The sequence below is a fragment of the Podarcis cretensis genome (genome assembly GCF_951804945.1).
Source record: "Podarcis cretensis genome assembly, chromosome: 8".
Lineage (NCBI taxonomy): Eukaryota > Metazoa > Chordata > Lepidosauria > Squamata > Lacertidae > Podarcis > Podarcis cretensis.
The window spans coordinates 70,973,417-70,987,711 of record NC_137177.1 but is presented as its reverse complement, the minus strand read 5'-3'; the positions used below and the strand labels follow the sequence as shown (position 1 = coordinate 70,987,711).

At 45.0% G+C, this 14,295-nt stretch overlaps 1 protein-coding gene across 4 annotated transcripts in view; it reads left to right on the top strand.

The window, feature by feature from the left end:
• The window catches only part of PRDM16 (PR/SET domain 16), a 448,370-nt gene that overhangs the window by 423,260 nt on the left and 10,815 nt on the right, over positions 1 to 14,295 (top strand). For all 4 annotated transcript variants that reach the window (XM_079986789.1, XM_079986791.1, XM_079986788.1 and 1 more), the window contains exons 11-12: positions 4,707 to 4,876; positions 6,199 to 6,276. In XM_079986789.1, coding sequence (XP_079842915.1) covers positions 4,707 to 4,876; positions 6,199 to 6,276 — 248 coding nt within the window. The remainder of the gene's footprint in view (positions 1 to 4,706; positions 4,877 to 6,198; positions 6,277 to 14,295) is intronic.

Here is a 14,295-nt window from a genome sequence, read left to right as displayed (position 1 = left end):
AGGGGTTGGACTTGATGACCCTCATGGTGCCTTCCAACTCTACAATTCTATGATTCTATTCTAGGGCCCCTCATAACTGAGCACACAAAAATGACGTTTCATTGAATGAGACCATTGGCCTAGTGCTATCAAGAGCAGATTGGCAGGGGCTTGTGCTTCTGCAGGGTCTTGTGTGTTTCCATGACTTTGGTAAAAGATCTAGAAGGCCCCTGCACAGGGGTCCCACCATATTAGGGGCCCCTTACTTCACTCTCAGCTTTAAGCACCTTTGCTATCCCTTAAGCAGAGGGGCTAGTGATAAAGCACAAGCCATCAGTGTCACATCTCAGTTTCCCTTCTGTTGGAAACAGTAAGAGTCTACCCTGTGGTTTCATTTACAGGGTACTCAACAACCATTGTTTTGCGGCTGGAGCTTTTCCCGCCCGATATGGTTTTGCTTTCACAGCTAAACTTAGTTCCTTCATTGTTTTGTCTCAGCCTGAGAGTTTGGTTAATAACTTCCCCCGATTTTCCATTTGAGGAGGTCCTACAATGGTGACAGGCTGGCCAGGGACATCCTGTGTTTGTGTGGGTTAGAATAGCAGGAGAGAAATGATCTGATAGCTGTCCCAGAAAGTCTGGTGAGAAAGCTATGCGCTCCGAGAAAGACTGTGTGCTGGGGGCACAGAAGGGTCTAAAAGTCAATCTCATAAAATTTGGACCGTGGAAAACATCTGTCACATTGGTTGTCTGTCAAGTTAGTATCTGTCAACAGAATATATACAATGATGGTGGTCGTTCTCACCATCACAATTATCAACAAGTTCTTTATTTTTTTCCAAACCACCTTTCCTCCAAATAGCCCAGGGCAGCATGTATGAATCCCTCATTCACACTCACCCACCCATTCGATTCTCACAACAGCCCTGTGAAGTAGGGTAAGCTAAAATATAGTGTGTATCTCATGGTCATTCAACAAGCTTCTTGACTGAGTGATGCTGTGAACCTCTTGAATGGTGGGGCTAGGTTGTGGGCCTGGATGGGGAAGAAACTTGATTTAGCTTGCATATAAAGGTGAACCCACCTAATTCACACTTTCTGAAACAATACGTGAAATGAAACAAAGCCATTCATTGAAATTGGCACTCGTCCGAATTTTGCAGTGTAGTTCCCGAGCCAAGTAAGTCATATACTAGGACAAAGTGTCCATAAAGAGGCAGATATCTGTGATTATAACATTAAGAGTGCCTTGTATTAGGGGAAATTGCTTTGCAAAAATGTGCAAAATTGTACATAAACATTGCAATAAATTTGCTGGTGAATTTTCACGAAGGCCTAAGAATAATAATAATCATCATCATCATCATCATCACACAAACTGGTGTGGAAATGTGGAGTACTGAACTTAAAGTTGGAACAAATTAGAAATTGAGAGAAACAAAAATGGACAGACTTGCCCATCCCTAACTGTGAGAAGCAGAGTAGTGGGAGCTGGGAGCCAGAAGAGTGGCTAGTTGTCAGGACTAGAAAGCAAGTAAAAAAAAAACAAACCAAGGAGGCAAGAGCAAAGAGCAAACCAAGTCGAGACTAAAGCATAACCAGACACAGGGACACAGCAGAGTTCAGGAAGACTGTTGTTCCATCAAGGATCAACAAGAACAGGAAGTCCTCTTAAACTACTTCCTGTCCAGGAAGGTCCAATATACACCTTCAGTGAGCACAGTCAATGGTGGAAGCTATTTCACCGGGTAGCTTCTATATGCATCTCAAAGCTTCACCACATCGGGGTGCAGCACACAGACCCAGCTGTTCCTGACACCATTTCCTGGCTGTAATTTGCAGTGCAATGTAGATTAATTGCTTAAATTGTGTGCCCATAGTTCAAGGGGTAGGGACCATTTCAGCCTGAGCTGGACAGGTTCCAGCTAGGCAAAAGCACTTGAGGAGAGTATGAATCAGGGCCAGGGAGGGGTGTGGCCTGAGGAGAGGTGCAGGGGCCACAGAGAGAGGTTTGGAAGGCCACATTTTTCCCCTGGGACCAAGGTTCCCCACTCCTGGAACATTCCTAGAAGGGGACAAGTCTATCTGTCTAAAACCCTTGAAATCCATGCTGTGGCATTTCCTTGCAAGTGCTATTTGTCAACAGCAAAATATCAGCATAAGGTTGGGATAGTCAACATGGGGCAGCTTTGCAGAAGTTGTTGGTCTCCTCCTCCCATCAGCACCCCCACCAGCAAGGCCAAATGTCGGGGATGATGGAAGTTGTAGTCTGACAACCTCTGGAGGACCACAGCTTACCTAACCATGGACAGCTCTTTTTGATACCCAGCTCCTAATGCTTTGTCATTTAGTTTTACTGGGCCGTGTGGGGTTTTTGAAACGAAATGCAGATTTGTACAAATCTGGCATTTTGGAGACCATTAGCCTTTGGAAACCAAGGACAATAACATAAAAAATAAATATATGCTGGATTCCCATGCTGGCATTTCTGAAAACATGACATGCATCTCTCTTTTGTTTTGCAAGGGGCAGGAAGGGGTATAAACAAAAGAAGGCTTTCCCCCCCTTCACTGATTTTTGTACAACTCCAGCATGATCTGTTTCGAATGAACTTCTGCCTGCACAAATCATTGGCAAGCCTTTCTGATTGCTTAATGGCAAGGCCCCCCCCCCCCCCCCGCACCCACCCTGATGACTGTCTCCTTCTTCCTCTTCTCTGCTTTTCTTTTCTTCCTCATCTTTATTTGTCATTTCGAACCGGTTGCTCCTGCCTTAAATAGCAAATGCTCCTGCCAAACGGAGAGGCCAGGGCCTGCCTTTAGAATTGTAGAATGAGCCCACGACATCTCACACTGGCAAACCCTCTGTGATTAAGTGCCAAAAGAGTGGGGAGCGACAAAAGCCGCCACCAGGTACTCCGGTAAAGGGCTGAGTGAAAAGAACCCTCGACGAGATCCACCAAGTGTTTTGCAACCCGCTCGGTTTTGTTACATGACTGGCAGCGGGGGCTGGCCCTCTGTTCCCTTGCGCTATTATCATACAGTCCTGGGATCTGTTCTATTAAATAACACAAAATGGCTTTTATGGGACTCCTTTTATTTTCTTTTTTAAGGTTTATGATTGGTTGTCAGCCTTCTGCAATTTATTCTTCAATGATCAGGACAGCACTCTCTATCTACCTTCCTTCCTTCCTTAATATTGTCCTTTGTTTTCTTTCCTTCTCTCTCTCTCTCCCCTTCCCCTTCCCTTCCTTTTTTTCTTACTCATTCTCTCTGTCTCTGCCTCTCCCCCCTTCCCTTCTCTCCTATTTTCTTAGTCATTCTCTCTCTCTCTCTCTCTCTCTCTCTCTCTCTCTCTCTCTTTTCACACACACCCAGAGAGAGAGAGAGAGAGAGAGATAGGAGGGAATCGGGGGGGGGGGTCCCACATTTTAATGTAAAGCCACTGACTTCACACTTCAGAGAAACTGAATTTGGCACATCCGTCTGTCATTAGAAGTGGTATGCATTCTTAGGCATTATCTCCAGTCCCATTTCAACGGAGTAGGAACATGGCAAATGCCAGCTCTCTCAGGTACCCAACAGAGCACCTTGTTTTGTGACTGAGAGATCCCTCCTGCCATCAAAAGTGTGACCTCCCATCCACAACATTGGACTCTTAATTCTGAGCCTTGCACCCTCCCTGCTCAGCCTCCATTGCTCTTTCCTTCCCGCATAACAATACCATTAAGACAGTTTTTAATCGCCTAGCTCTTGGCATAACACAGCAAAGACTTATCTTACAGGGCAACCATTTCACTTTACTTTATTGGGCTGTTTCCCCTACAGAACAATGTTAACCAGCTATAAGGAAGAGATGTTTAGCACAGACCCCAGTGTGCTAGTTATTGCAGGTTTCTACATGGGGGGAACATTTGGAAGAAAAAACAAGTTGGGAGTGGGGACAGGATGGTTCTCATTGAAAGGCCAACTTACCTAGATTGCAGAGTCTGAAAGCATGTGTGCACCGAAACACACCTCTCTGAATTTTGCAATGCAGTTCTGCAGCCAAGTAACATCTTTTAAAAGATGCATGTACTAGGAGAAAGTGTGCACATAAACGCGTACATTGGCAAAACTAGTATAATAAAAATACATTATATTAAGATAAATGGCTAAAGTGCTGGTGAATTTTCATGAGGATATAATCATCAGCATCAGCATCATCGCACACTAATGTGGAAATGTGGAGAGCTGAAAGGTAGAAAGGGGGTGTTATTTTTATTTTGGGTTGTTGTTTTTATTTTTGTTATATATATTGCGATTTTTATCTTGATCTTTTCTGTGAACCGCCCTGAGACTTTAAATACTACTACTAATAATAGTAATAGTAGTAGTAGTAGTAGTAGTAGTAGTAATAGGAAAATGAGAGAAACTGAAACATGTTCACCCAACCCGTAGGTGACGCTAAAGCAGCAGACAGGCTCCTACAGCCTGGTCTGATCTAAATATTTGCACCTTACATCATATAATGTGCAGAAGAACTCCCGAGCAATATCTCATTAAAATCAAGGAAGCAGAGTGGTTAGGCCCCACTCAGAATTATCTCTGTCTGAAAAGAGGTTGGATGCTTTTAGGCCTGCCTGGTTGGTAGTATCTAGAATCCCGCCGCCACCCTGCTTGTTCAGAATCTATAAACAAATTGTGTTGGCCACTACGGGTGACAAACCTTCCCCCTTCTCTGAACAGATGTCGGCAATAGAAACCATGACAGAGAAACTGGAGAGCTTTGCAGCCATGAAGGCGGACGCCGGCGCTTCTTTGCAGCCCCTCCCGCACCATCCCTTCAACTTCCGGTCGCCGCCCCCAACGCTGTCCGACCCCATTTTGCGCAAGGGCAAAGAACGTTATACCTGCAGGTAAGAAGCGAAGGGCCGTCAGTGTTATGTACTGAATTTCTCACCCTGGGCCAGCAGGGGGATAGTGTAGATAGTTCAGGTCCACATATGCAAATAAGGGATTGAAAGTGATGTTCAGTGATTGGATAGTTACAGAAAATGGTTACTGTTGCGTTTTAGTGGAGCTCTATATAAGCAGGCTGGCTGAACCCTTCAGTTCAGTTCTGTTCTGGCCTGTGAATAAACAAGAGCTGTTTGAAGAATTGCTGTGTCGTCTGATATGTTCACCTAACAACTTAACAGACAGTTGAAAAAATATATATACACAACTAAAGCTGTGTTTGACGGGTGAAAGGATATATGATTTTTGACATGACTGAGAATCGTAGAGCCAGGGATGGAGAACTTTAAAGATCGGGATGTGGGAAATACGAAAACAACGAGAGGAGGCAGGACTGAAGATTTGGAGATATGCTTCAGAGGTCCAGACTATAGGGAGCCCGGAAAAAATAATAATTAAAATTTGGATTGCAATTTGGTCCTTTTTTATTTTAGTTTTTTGTTTTTAATTGGATTATGATGTGGACATGTTGATTGGCTGTCATTATTGGAAAATCAATAAAAATGATTATTATTATTTTTAAAAAAGAAGAAACTAAGGGCCATCAGCAGCTGCTGCAAAGAACAAGGAAGAGAGAAAAGGCTCAGCTTGAGGTGGGATGCAAGATCTGGGACAGGGATTGCCATCCTTCTAGGCCAGTGGGCACATTTGGGATTTTTGATCGTGTGTCGCTGGTCCCACTCTCTCTGTTCACTTCTCTCCTCCTTCAGATCGCCAGAGAGAGGTAGAAAGAGTGTCCCCACACGCTGCCCTTTTGCAAGCGATCCATTAGCATTGATGTGAGCTTTGAAAAGCCCATAGAGTTGAAAGAGGAAGTGGGAAAGAGCATCACTTTCCCAACTTCCTCCTTCAGCTCTATGGACTTGTTGAGGGGGAAGAAGGTAAGCCGCCTCATCAACTTGTAGACAAGGAGGCACGGTACGGTGGTGTCAGGGGGCTCAGAAGCTTCATGGGCACCAGAAGGAAGCCTCAAGGATGCCATTGCACACATGGGCACCCTCTTGGTGACCCCTGATCCAAGAAAATGAAACAAACAGCCTCTTCCTCTTTCTGATTTCTTTGCTTGAGAATCCCTCTACCCCCTCATGCCAGTTAGTAATCTCTGGATCACACCACTATAGCAAAGGGCCATAGAGGAAGGCTGTCGTTCAGTGGTAGAGCATCTGTTCCTGCGATAGCCATAAGACTAGGGTCTGAACTTCACTGTCTTCTTGCCTCCTAGGTACTGTGGTAAAATATTCCCGCGTTCAGCAAATCTGACAAGACATCTGCGGACACACACAGGAGAGCAACCTTACAGGTAAGGAAAAACGTAGCTTTAAATCTCAGGACAAACAGCAGGAAACAGTCAATATAGACTTTTTTTCTGAAGAGAATTATGAGCAAGAAAGGTTTGGGGCAAATATAAAGGAGCCTGATTTATCTGTGGAACTGATTGCCACAGGATCATGGGATGGCGACTCAACGTAGATGAGCCTAGCAGACTCACAGCAGATAAGCATTAGCTGTGATCCCTCAGAATGGAGCCTCCATGTTCAGGGCCTCTCTACCACAGGTGCCCTTTTAGAGTTTGGTGTGGAGCAGAAGATAAACCGCAAAATATCTGCTGTTGCCAGGCGGGGGGGGGGGTGGACTCCACAAACCTGATAATTTCTAAGAGTTTTATCCATTGAAATTAATGGGCATGACTGATGTAGGCCCATTAATTTCAATGGGTTTACTCTTGAGTTAAACGTATTAGGATAATGGCAGTTTTTTATAATGGCGCTGGGTAAAGAGAAATTTCAGCCCAATTTTGGGGGGAGACGGAGGTTGGATTTCAACCATTTATTGAGACGATTTGCCGGTGTGTGTGTGAGAGAGAGTGGGCATAAAAGTAGCTTTAGCAGGAAGAAATAGGTGGTCTGAAGCAAAGGAAGGATAAAAGAAGTGGTAGAGGAGAAGGAAAGAGCTTGTGGAGGACCACTCTATTATAGTATTATAGATTAGGGGGAGCGAGACCCTAGAAATTAATCAATGGTAAAGGTAAAGGGACCCCTGACCATTAGGTCCAGTCGTGACCGACTCTGGGGTTGCGGTGCTCATCTTGCTTTACTGGCCGAGGGAGCCTAGCGTACACCTTCTGGGTCATGTGGCCAGCATGACTAAGCCGCTTCTGGCGAACCAGAGCAGCGCACGGAAACACCGTTTACCTTCCCACCAGAGTGGTACCTATTTATCTACTTGCACTTTGAAGTGCTTTCAAACTGCTAGGTTGGCAGGAGCAGGGACCGAGCAACGGGAGCTCACCCCGTCGCGGGGATTCGAACTGCTGACCTTCCGATTGGCAAGCCCTAGGCTCTGTGGTTTAACCCATAGCGCCACCTGCGTCCCTAATATATGGTAGGATTTTTATTATTTGGGGAGAAATACAGGCTGCAGAAGAATTCCCAAACTAGCCTATGCAAAATGACCTGGCCAAGCTAGGGCCATTAAGAAACAATACAGGGCCGTTGAGAGCCATTGGCAATTGGCCGTTGAGAGTCATGCTGGTGAACCAGAGCAGCTCACAGAAACGCCGTTTACCTTCCCGCCGGAAGGTATTTATCCACTTGCACTTTGACGTGCTTTCGAACTGCTAGGTTGGCAGGAGCAGGGACCGAGCAATGGAGCTCACCCTGTTGCAGGGATTCGAATCACCAACCTTCTGATCGGCAAGCCCTAGGCTCTGTGGTTTAACCCACAGCGCCACCCGCGTTCCAATGCTCATAGTATGGGACTCACAAAAGAGTGTCTGGTTTTCAGGCACACCATGGGGCCTCTGAGAATCCTGGGGACCTTGGTCAGGGATAGACTATACTTGACATGTGTCAATTACTTTAAAATGTTTTCAGCTGGCCCTGTTGCGTTTGGGGGAGACTCCTTCTCCGTCAGCAGAGCGAGGTCTCCAATTTTCACCCCAAAGCCCTGCCCCTGTCCTCATGGGAGCTTTCAGCTCTGCACTAGGCTTTTTAGTTTTATTTTTCATTCTGGTCAAGAGCTGCTTCCATGGCCACTGCCTCGCCCCCATGTGCATTCTGCAGTTGCTTCCCCGCTCCCCGGTCTTCCAATCTGTCTGTCGGGCTGTTTTGCTGTTTGAAGGAGATGAATGCTGCCGTGTTCCCTTGTCCAGAGCCCAAAGCACACATCAGATCATTCACAGCTTGTTCAGTCCATTTTTCTTCCAAAAAAGGAGACTTTGATACTTAGCATAAGTTAGCAAAATAAAGTTGTATTTGGTCTGGTCCTCTCCCAGAAACGGGGTTGGGGAAAGTCTGTGCATTTTTATTATTTTTTAGCAATCAAGGTTTGACTTCTGGGCAATCCTGCATAGTAATGGCACTCCAGAGAGGGAAGGTGGCGTTTTGCAAAGAGCATGGGCCACTTGTTGGGTTGTTTTTTTTTCTTCACAATGTTGGCTTCTAATTTTAGCAAAACAAATGGCTCCTTAGAAAGCGTTCTGGCTTGGCCTGGGCAGGAAGAAGCCCATTGCTAGGTTCTAGCTCATATATTTGGACCGTCCCCCCCCCACTTCAGCTGCTTAAGTAGTTTCTTTGCTGACCTATTTAATCTGAAGAGATCAATCAAGCACCTGACTGTGAGTGAGTGTGAACTTCAGGGCAAGCAAAGCAGAGCTGAGTTGAACTTTGCTCCAATCCCAATTCCCAGGGCAATCCTGGGCATGTCGACTACCATGGATTCTTCAGCTGTGGCTCCTGAGTTGCAGGGAGTTGGTGAACCCTGTGTTCCCTTCCAACTCTGATGATTCTACTCTGATCTAAACCTCAACGATGTCTCTGGAGGTTTTTGAGCAGAGGTTGGTCCTGAAAGACCTGCATTGGCTCCCAGTACGTTTCTGAGCACAATTCAAAGTGTTGGTGCTGACCTTTAAAGCCCTAAACGGCCTCAGCCCTGTATACCCAAAAGAGTGTCTTCACCCCCATCGTTCAGCTCAAACACTGAGGTCCAACACCAAGGGCCTTCTGGCAGTTCCCTCACTGCGAGAAGTGAAGTTACAGGGAACCAGGCAGAGGGCCTTCTCGGTAGTGGCTCCCGCCCTGTGGAACACCCTCCCATTAGATGTCAAAGAAATAAACAACTGTCTGACTTTTAGAAGACATCTGAAGACATCTGCTTAGGGAAGTTTTTAATGTTTGATGTTTTATTGTGTTTTTAATATTCTGTTGGAAGCCGCCCAGAGTAGCTGGGGAGGCCCGGCCAGATGGGCGGGATATTAATAATAATAATAATAATAATAATAATAATAATAATAATAATAATAGCCCTCTGTCATGGATGCTTTAGCTGAGATTCCTGCACTGCAGGGGGTTGGACTGGGTGACCCTTGGGGTCCCTTCCAATCATACAGTTCTACAATTCTTTGACTTCACTGCTGTGTACTCCCTGGCAAATGTGTATAGGCAAAGGTGGGGAGAACTACGACCCTCCAGATGTTGCTGGCAAGGTTTGCAGGAGTATCCCCTCTCTGAAAAAGAAGCAAATCTCAAAAAGTCAATGATGTGTGAGCATGCTCAATGGCCACGCAATGTTCTGTATCAGTTGGAGAGAGAAAAAAACAATTAAAGCAAGTGAATAAAGAGAAAGACAGGGAGATTCCCGACAGCGGCATTCTGCAAGCTGGTGTTCTCCAGAGTCTACAACTCAACATAAACCCCAGCTAATACATTGGTGGAGGAAGTCATAGCTCAGTGGTAGAGCATCTGTTCTCCAGGTAGAATTCAGCTCCCATATGAAAGTGTGGAAAGCCACTGCCAGTCAGAGTGGTCAGTCCTGAGCTAGATTGACCGATACACAGTAGCTTCCTATTTTCCTATGTTTATTGGTCTAGGTCAGTGTTTCCCAACCTTGGGCCTCCAGCTGTTTTTGAACTACAACTCCCATCATCCCTGACTAACAAGACCAGTGGTCAGGGATGATGGGAATTGTAGTTCAAAAACAGCTGGAGGCACAAGGTTGGGAAACACTGGTCTAGGTAAGGAAAAGTAGAGGCTAAGCCCCATTGCTCCCTGCAATAAGATGAAGATAATATCAAACTCTGTTGAAACTGGGTCCACAGTTGCCTCTCGAATTCATGGGTGGCAAATCTGGGGTAGACCCTATCTCTACATCCTCTCCAGGGGAGGACTGGAAATTCTCCCCCAACAGTTCAGGAAGAACTTAAGAATGGGAAAGGTTTCTGAAACTGTTCATGAAATTGTGAAGTTTCAGTTCAGGCCTCCTGCGTCTCTGAATGCAAAGCCAGCCACTCTCTTTGTCTAGGTCAGTGATTAAAAGCAGCACAGTGACCCCTCTGAGAACTCATATAACCCAATAACTGTTTTCCCTCACTCCTCATATGCTCAGCCATGAGATACAGCCTTCTTAACATCTTCCTCTGGTTTTGATTTTTTTAAGCAAGGTAATTATCTAAACTCTGTATCCTAACTTCTGTGCCCATCACTCACAGCTCAAGCAAGGGGCTGTCCAGAGTAACTTTTCAAAGACTTCCGGAACAGATAGGCAATGGGTGCTTTTTCTTAATTTGCACAAGGCTCTTTGAAGTCATCAATTATTATTTTTTTAACAAAAGGAACAGGAAAATACGCTTTAAATGGCACACGGTGCCAGCAAATAATATAGGTGAAGGACATGGGGATCCTGACCTGCGTAGCTTTTTTTGTCTCTTAAAGAAGCTAGAACATCTTTTCATTTTTTCTGTTCTGTTTTAAACCCATCCCAGGAATGAAGGAGGCTCCTCACTCCTGTTGTCGGGAACAGAGGTGTGACTCAAATGTTTCCCAAAGTCCTTACAGTTCCAGGAATTTGGTAGCTCAGAAAGGAAAGAGACCTCAGCAACAGATATGGTGGAAATATATTTCATAGAATTGTAAAATTTTAGGATTGGAAGGGACCATAAGGGTCACAAGTAGCCCAATCTTTTGCCCAATGTGGGGCTTGAACCCACAACCCTGAGATTAAAAGCCTCATGTACCAGCTTTTCCCCCAAGGAGCTCAAGGTGGCAGACATGCTTCTCCCCACCCTCATTTAATCCCCACAACAACCCTGCGAGGCAGGTTAGGATGAGAGGCAGTGATTAGCTCAAGGTCACCCATTGAGCTTCATGGCAGAGTAGGGATGGGACCAGGACGATTGGTTGACTAGGAGCTTTGGGGTATAGGGCATGTGGTTTGTAGCCACTGTGGTGGAATCTAGACACATATTAAAAAAACTGTGAAAATGCTTTTCTTTAAAAAAAGCGTTTTTAAAAATATACTGAAATTGCCATAAGTTCGCCGTTGCCATCTAGTGTCACATCTGTATAATGCACTTAAAACACACTTGAAACATTATATTTGCATGGCCAAGTCCTATGTCTTACTCCAAAGTAGACCAACTGAAATTAATTGGCCTAAGTTAGCCATGTCCACCCATTTCACTCTGAGTAGGACTTGATACACACCTGTGTGTTTCTGTTGGAGGGCGATAGCAATGGCTTTCCCTGTGTTGCGGACCACATGCTTTGAGAGTCCCTGTCCACTGTAGCCTAGTTCAGATGTAATAGGAAACCATGATTTCTCACTATGTTAACAAGCTTATACGTGCCTCAGGTTCACGTGTCCTCCTGCTGCACCTCATGGTTGCGAAGTGTCATGGTCAGAAGCTTCCATTTCCACTTTTAAACAAACCACAGTTTCCCATGATGTCTAAAGCCCAGAAACCGTGGCTTACTTAGACTATGGCTCAGTGAGGCCAAGCCAGGGTTAAGCTGTGTTTTCAGAACCTGACTTGTTCTGAAATTGTGATTTCCTATTATGCCCCTGAAAGTTGCCAACACCACCTCCAGAAATATTTGAAATGACTCTGCTTTTCAGCAAGCCTGCCTTCCCCTCAGAATGGAGGATTTAATGACAGTGTTTTGTGACATGTAACACCTTGAGTCCAGCTCGTTTTTCAAAGCCGGCAAATCGCAAGCTGAATGCGGGGTCCCAAAAACAAAACAAAAAGGAGAGTGTTTCATAAATGTATATCCGCTGTTTCCAAAAATAATAGGGGAGATATTTTTAGTCTCAGTCCCAGCTGTAGCGCATTTGGAAAGTATGTGCTGTCTGCATAATGTAGAATTGTGACAATTGCTCCCCTCCTTTGAAAGTTTATTTTTAAGAAAACAAACTCTGTGTACTCTGCATCAATAGGCTGAAGGATACAAGTGCTAGCAAAATCTAATAAGCAGTTCTGTTGGCGGAGAGGGGGAAGCCTCCAAGGAAGGAACAAAGCTTGACTTCAAGAGGCACTGAAATCCCAATTCCATTTCTGGGTGCCCCAATGCTGCCCTCTTCAGGAAATCTGGAGATCTTGCACATCAGAGTTTTTTACAAGCCTCACAAACCCGTCTAAAATCCCTGGTAGAGGACAAGGATCCTGAGATCACGTTAAGGGTAGCCAAATTCTGTGTGATTGCCATAAAACTTAGGGAACAAGCTGTGCTATCACAATGATTAAGGTTTTAAATGATAGTTTTACATTATATGTTAGTGACTAAGTTTTTAATTTATACATTTTTTAACTGTTGCTATATCTGTATTGTCCCTGTTTCACCTAATTGCAAATTCAAATGTATCCTTATCGTGTTTTATGACTTCCTGGATATTGTATGTGGGCTAGAACTGGTCTGTGACCAAAATAATCAATTCAATTCAATTCAGTCTCACAAACCTTCCTGGGCCAAGGTTGGTACCGCTGCTTATTATAGTTGCCATCATTAACCGCATCAACTCCAATATTAGCAGCTACAGTAGCCGTAACAAACTCAATTCTTCCCGGCACTAGTGTGATTTTCAAATTCCTTCTTGATCATGAAGCTTGCTGGGTGACCTTCAGCTGCTCACCAACTCTAAGCCTAATCTGCTTCGTAGGGTTGTTTTGAGGAGGGGGAGAGCAATGTACAGTGGTACCTCTGGTTACATACGTAATTCGTTCCAGAGGTCCGTTCTTAACCTGAAACTGTTCTTAACCTGAAGCACCACTTTAGCTAATGGGGCCTCCCACTGCTGCCACACCACCGCCGCACCATTTCTGTTCTCATCCTGAAGCAAAGTTCTTAACCCAAGGTAATATTTCTGGGTTAGAGGAGTCTGTAACCTGAAGTGTCTGTAACCCGAGGTACCACTGTGCACCAACTTGAGCTCCTAGGAGAAAGGGGGAGGTCATCACCATCATCACAATTAATCAGATTTTGGGTCCCTGTTTAGCCAAACCTCAAGGTTTAAAGAAGCACTAAAATCTTTAGAGAGAGAAAGAAAAAACCCAAAGTGGGAGGAAACCCCAAAGCAGCCCAATAAGGGCCAAGTGTTAGAAGGGAAAGGAAGCCTCAGAAAACTGAGAAAAGGGTGGAATGGAGTATCCCAAAACAAGGCGTGGTTGGATGGAACCTTGTACAGGAGCACTCCATTTTGTTGCAGGAACTTCTTGTAATTATTACAATAGTAAATTATTCAGGTGCAAACCTGGGTAGTTGGTAGTTTATCGTTCCCTTTTACTGCGTGGTTTGGCCTTGTTTTTATTTGTTAAGCTATTTTTGTTAGCTTCTCTACTTATACTTCCACACAATCCAAAGTGGCCAACAGTAAAATAATTGTAATATCCATAAGGCCTCCCCCCTCTCCCCCCCCCCACAACCAAAACAAACAAATATCAAAGCACGTAATAATCATAAAAGCAACAGTCAGCAAATGAAAGGAGATTGCCTCCCACTGGGGTCCTAGCAGCAAGTGTGGTTGCTTGTTTATTTAGTTCTATGCAGCCATTGCCCAGCATTGAGATTCCAGGGAGGGTTATGTATAGCTAAAACAAAATGAATTGGGGTAATACCGTCCACCTTCAAAAGCTTGGGCAAAAAGGCGCAACTGACGTCAAAATGTATGTAGTAGTGAGTTCAGATGAACTGTGGAGGGGAGTGTGTTCCAGATTCTGAGGGCCACAACATTTGAGGCCCTCTCAAGCACCACCACCCCAGGAATTCATAGAATTGTAGAGTTGGAAGGGAGCCCTTAAGGCAGGGGTCAGCAAACTTTTTCAGCAGGGGGCCGGTCCACTGTCCCTCAGACCTTGTGGTGGGGGAGGAAATGAAGGAATTCCTATGCCCCACAAATAACCCAGAGATGCATTTTAAATAAAATGACACATTCTACTCATGTAAAAACATGCTGACTCCTGGACCGTCCGCGGGCCGGATTTAGAAGGTGATTGGGCCAGATCCAGCCCCCGGGCCTTAGTTTGCCTACCCATGCCTTCAGGGTTATC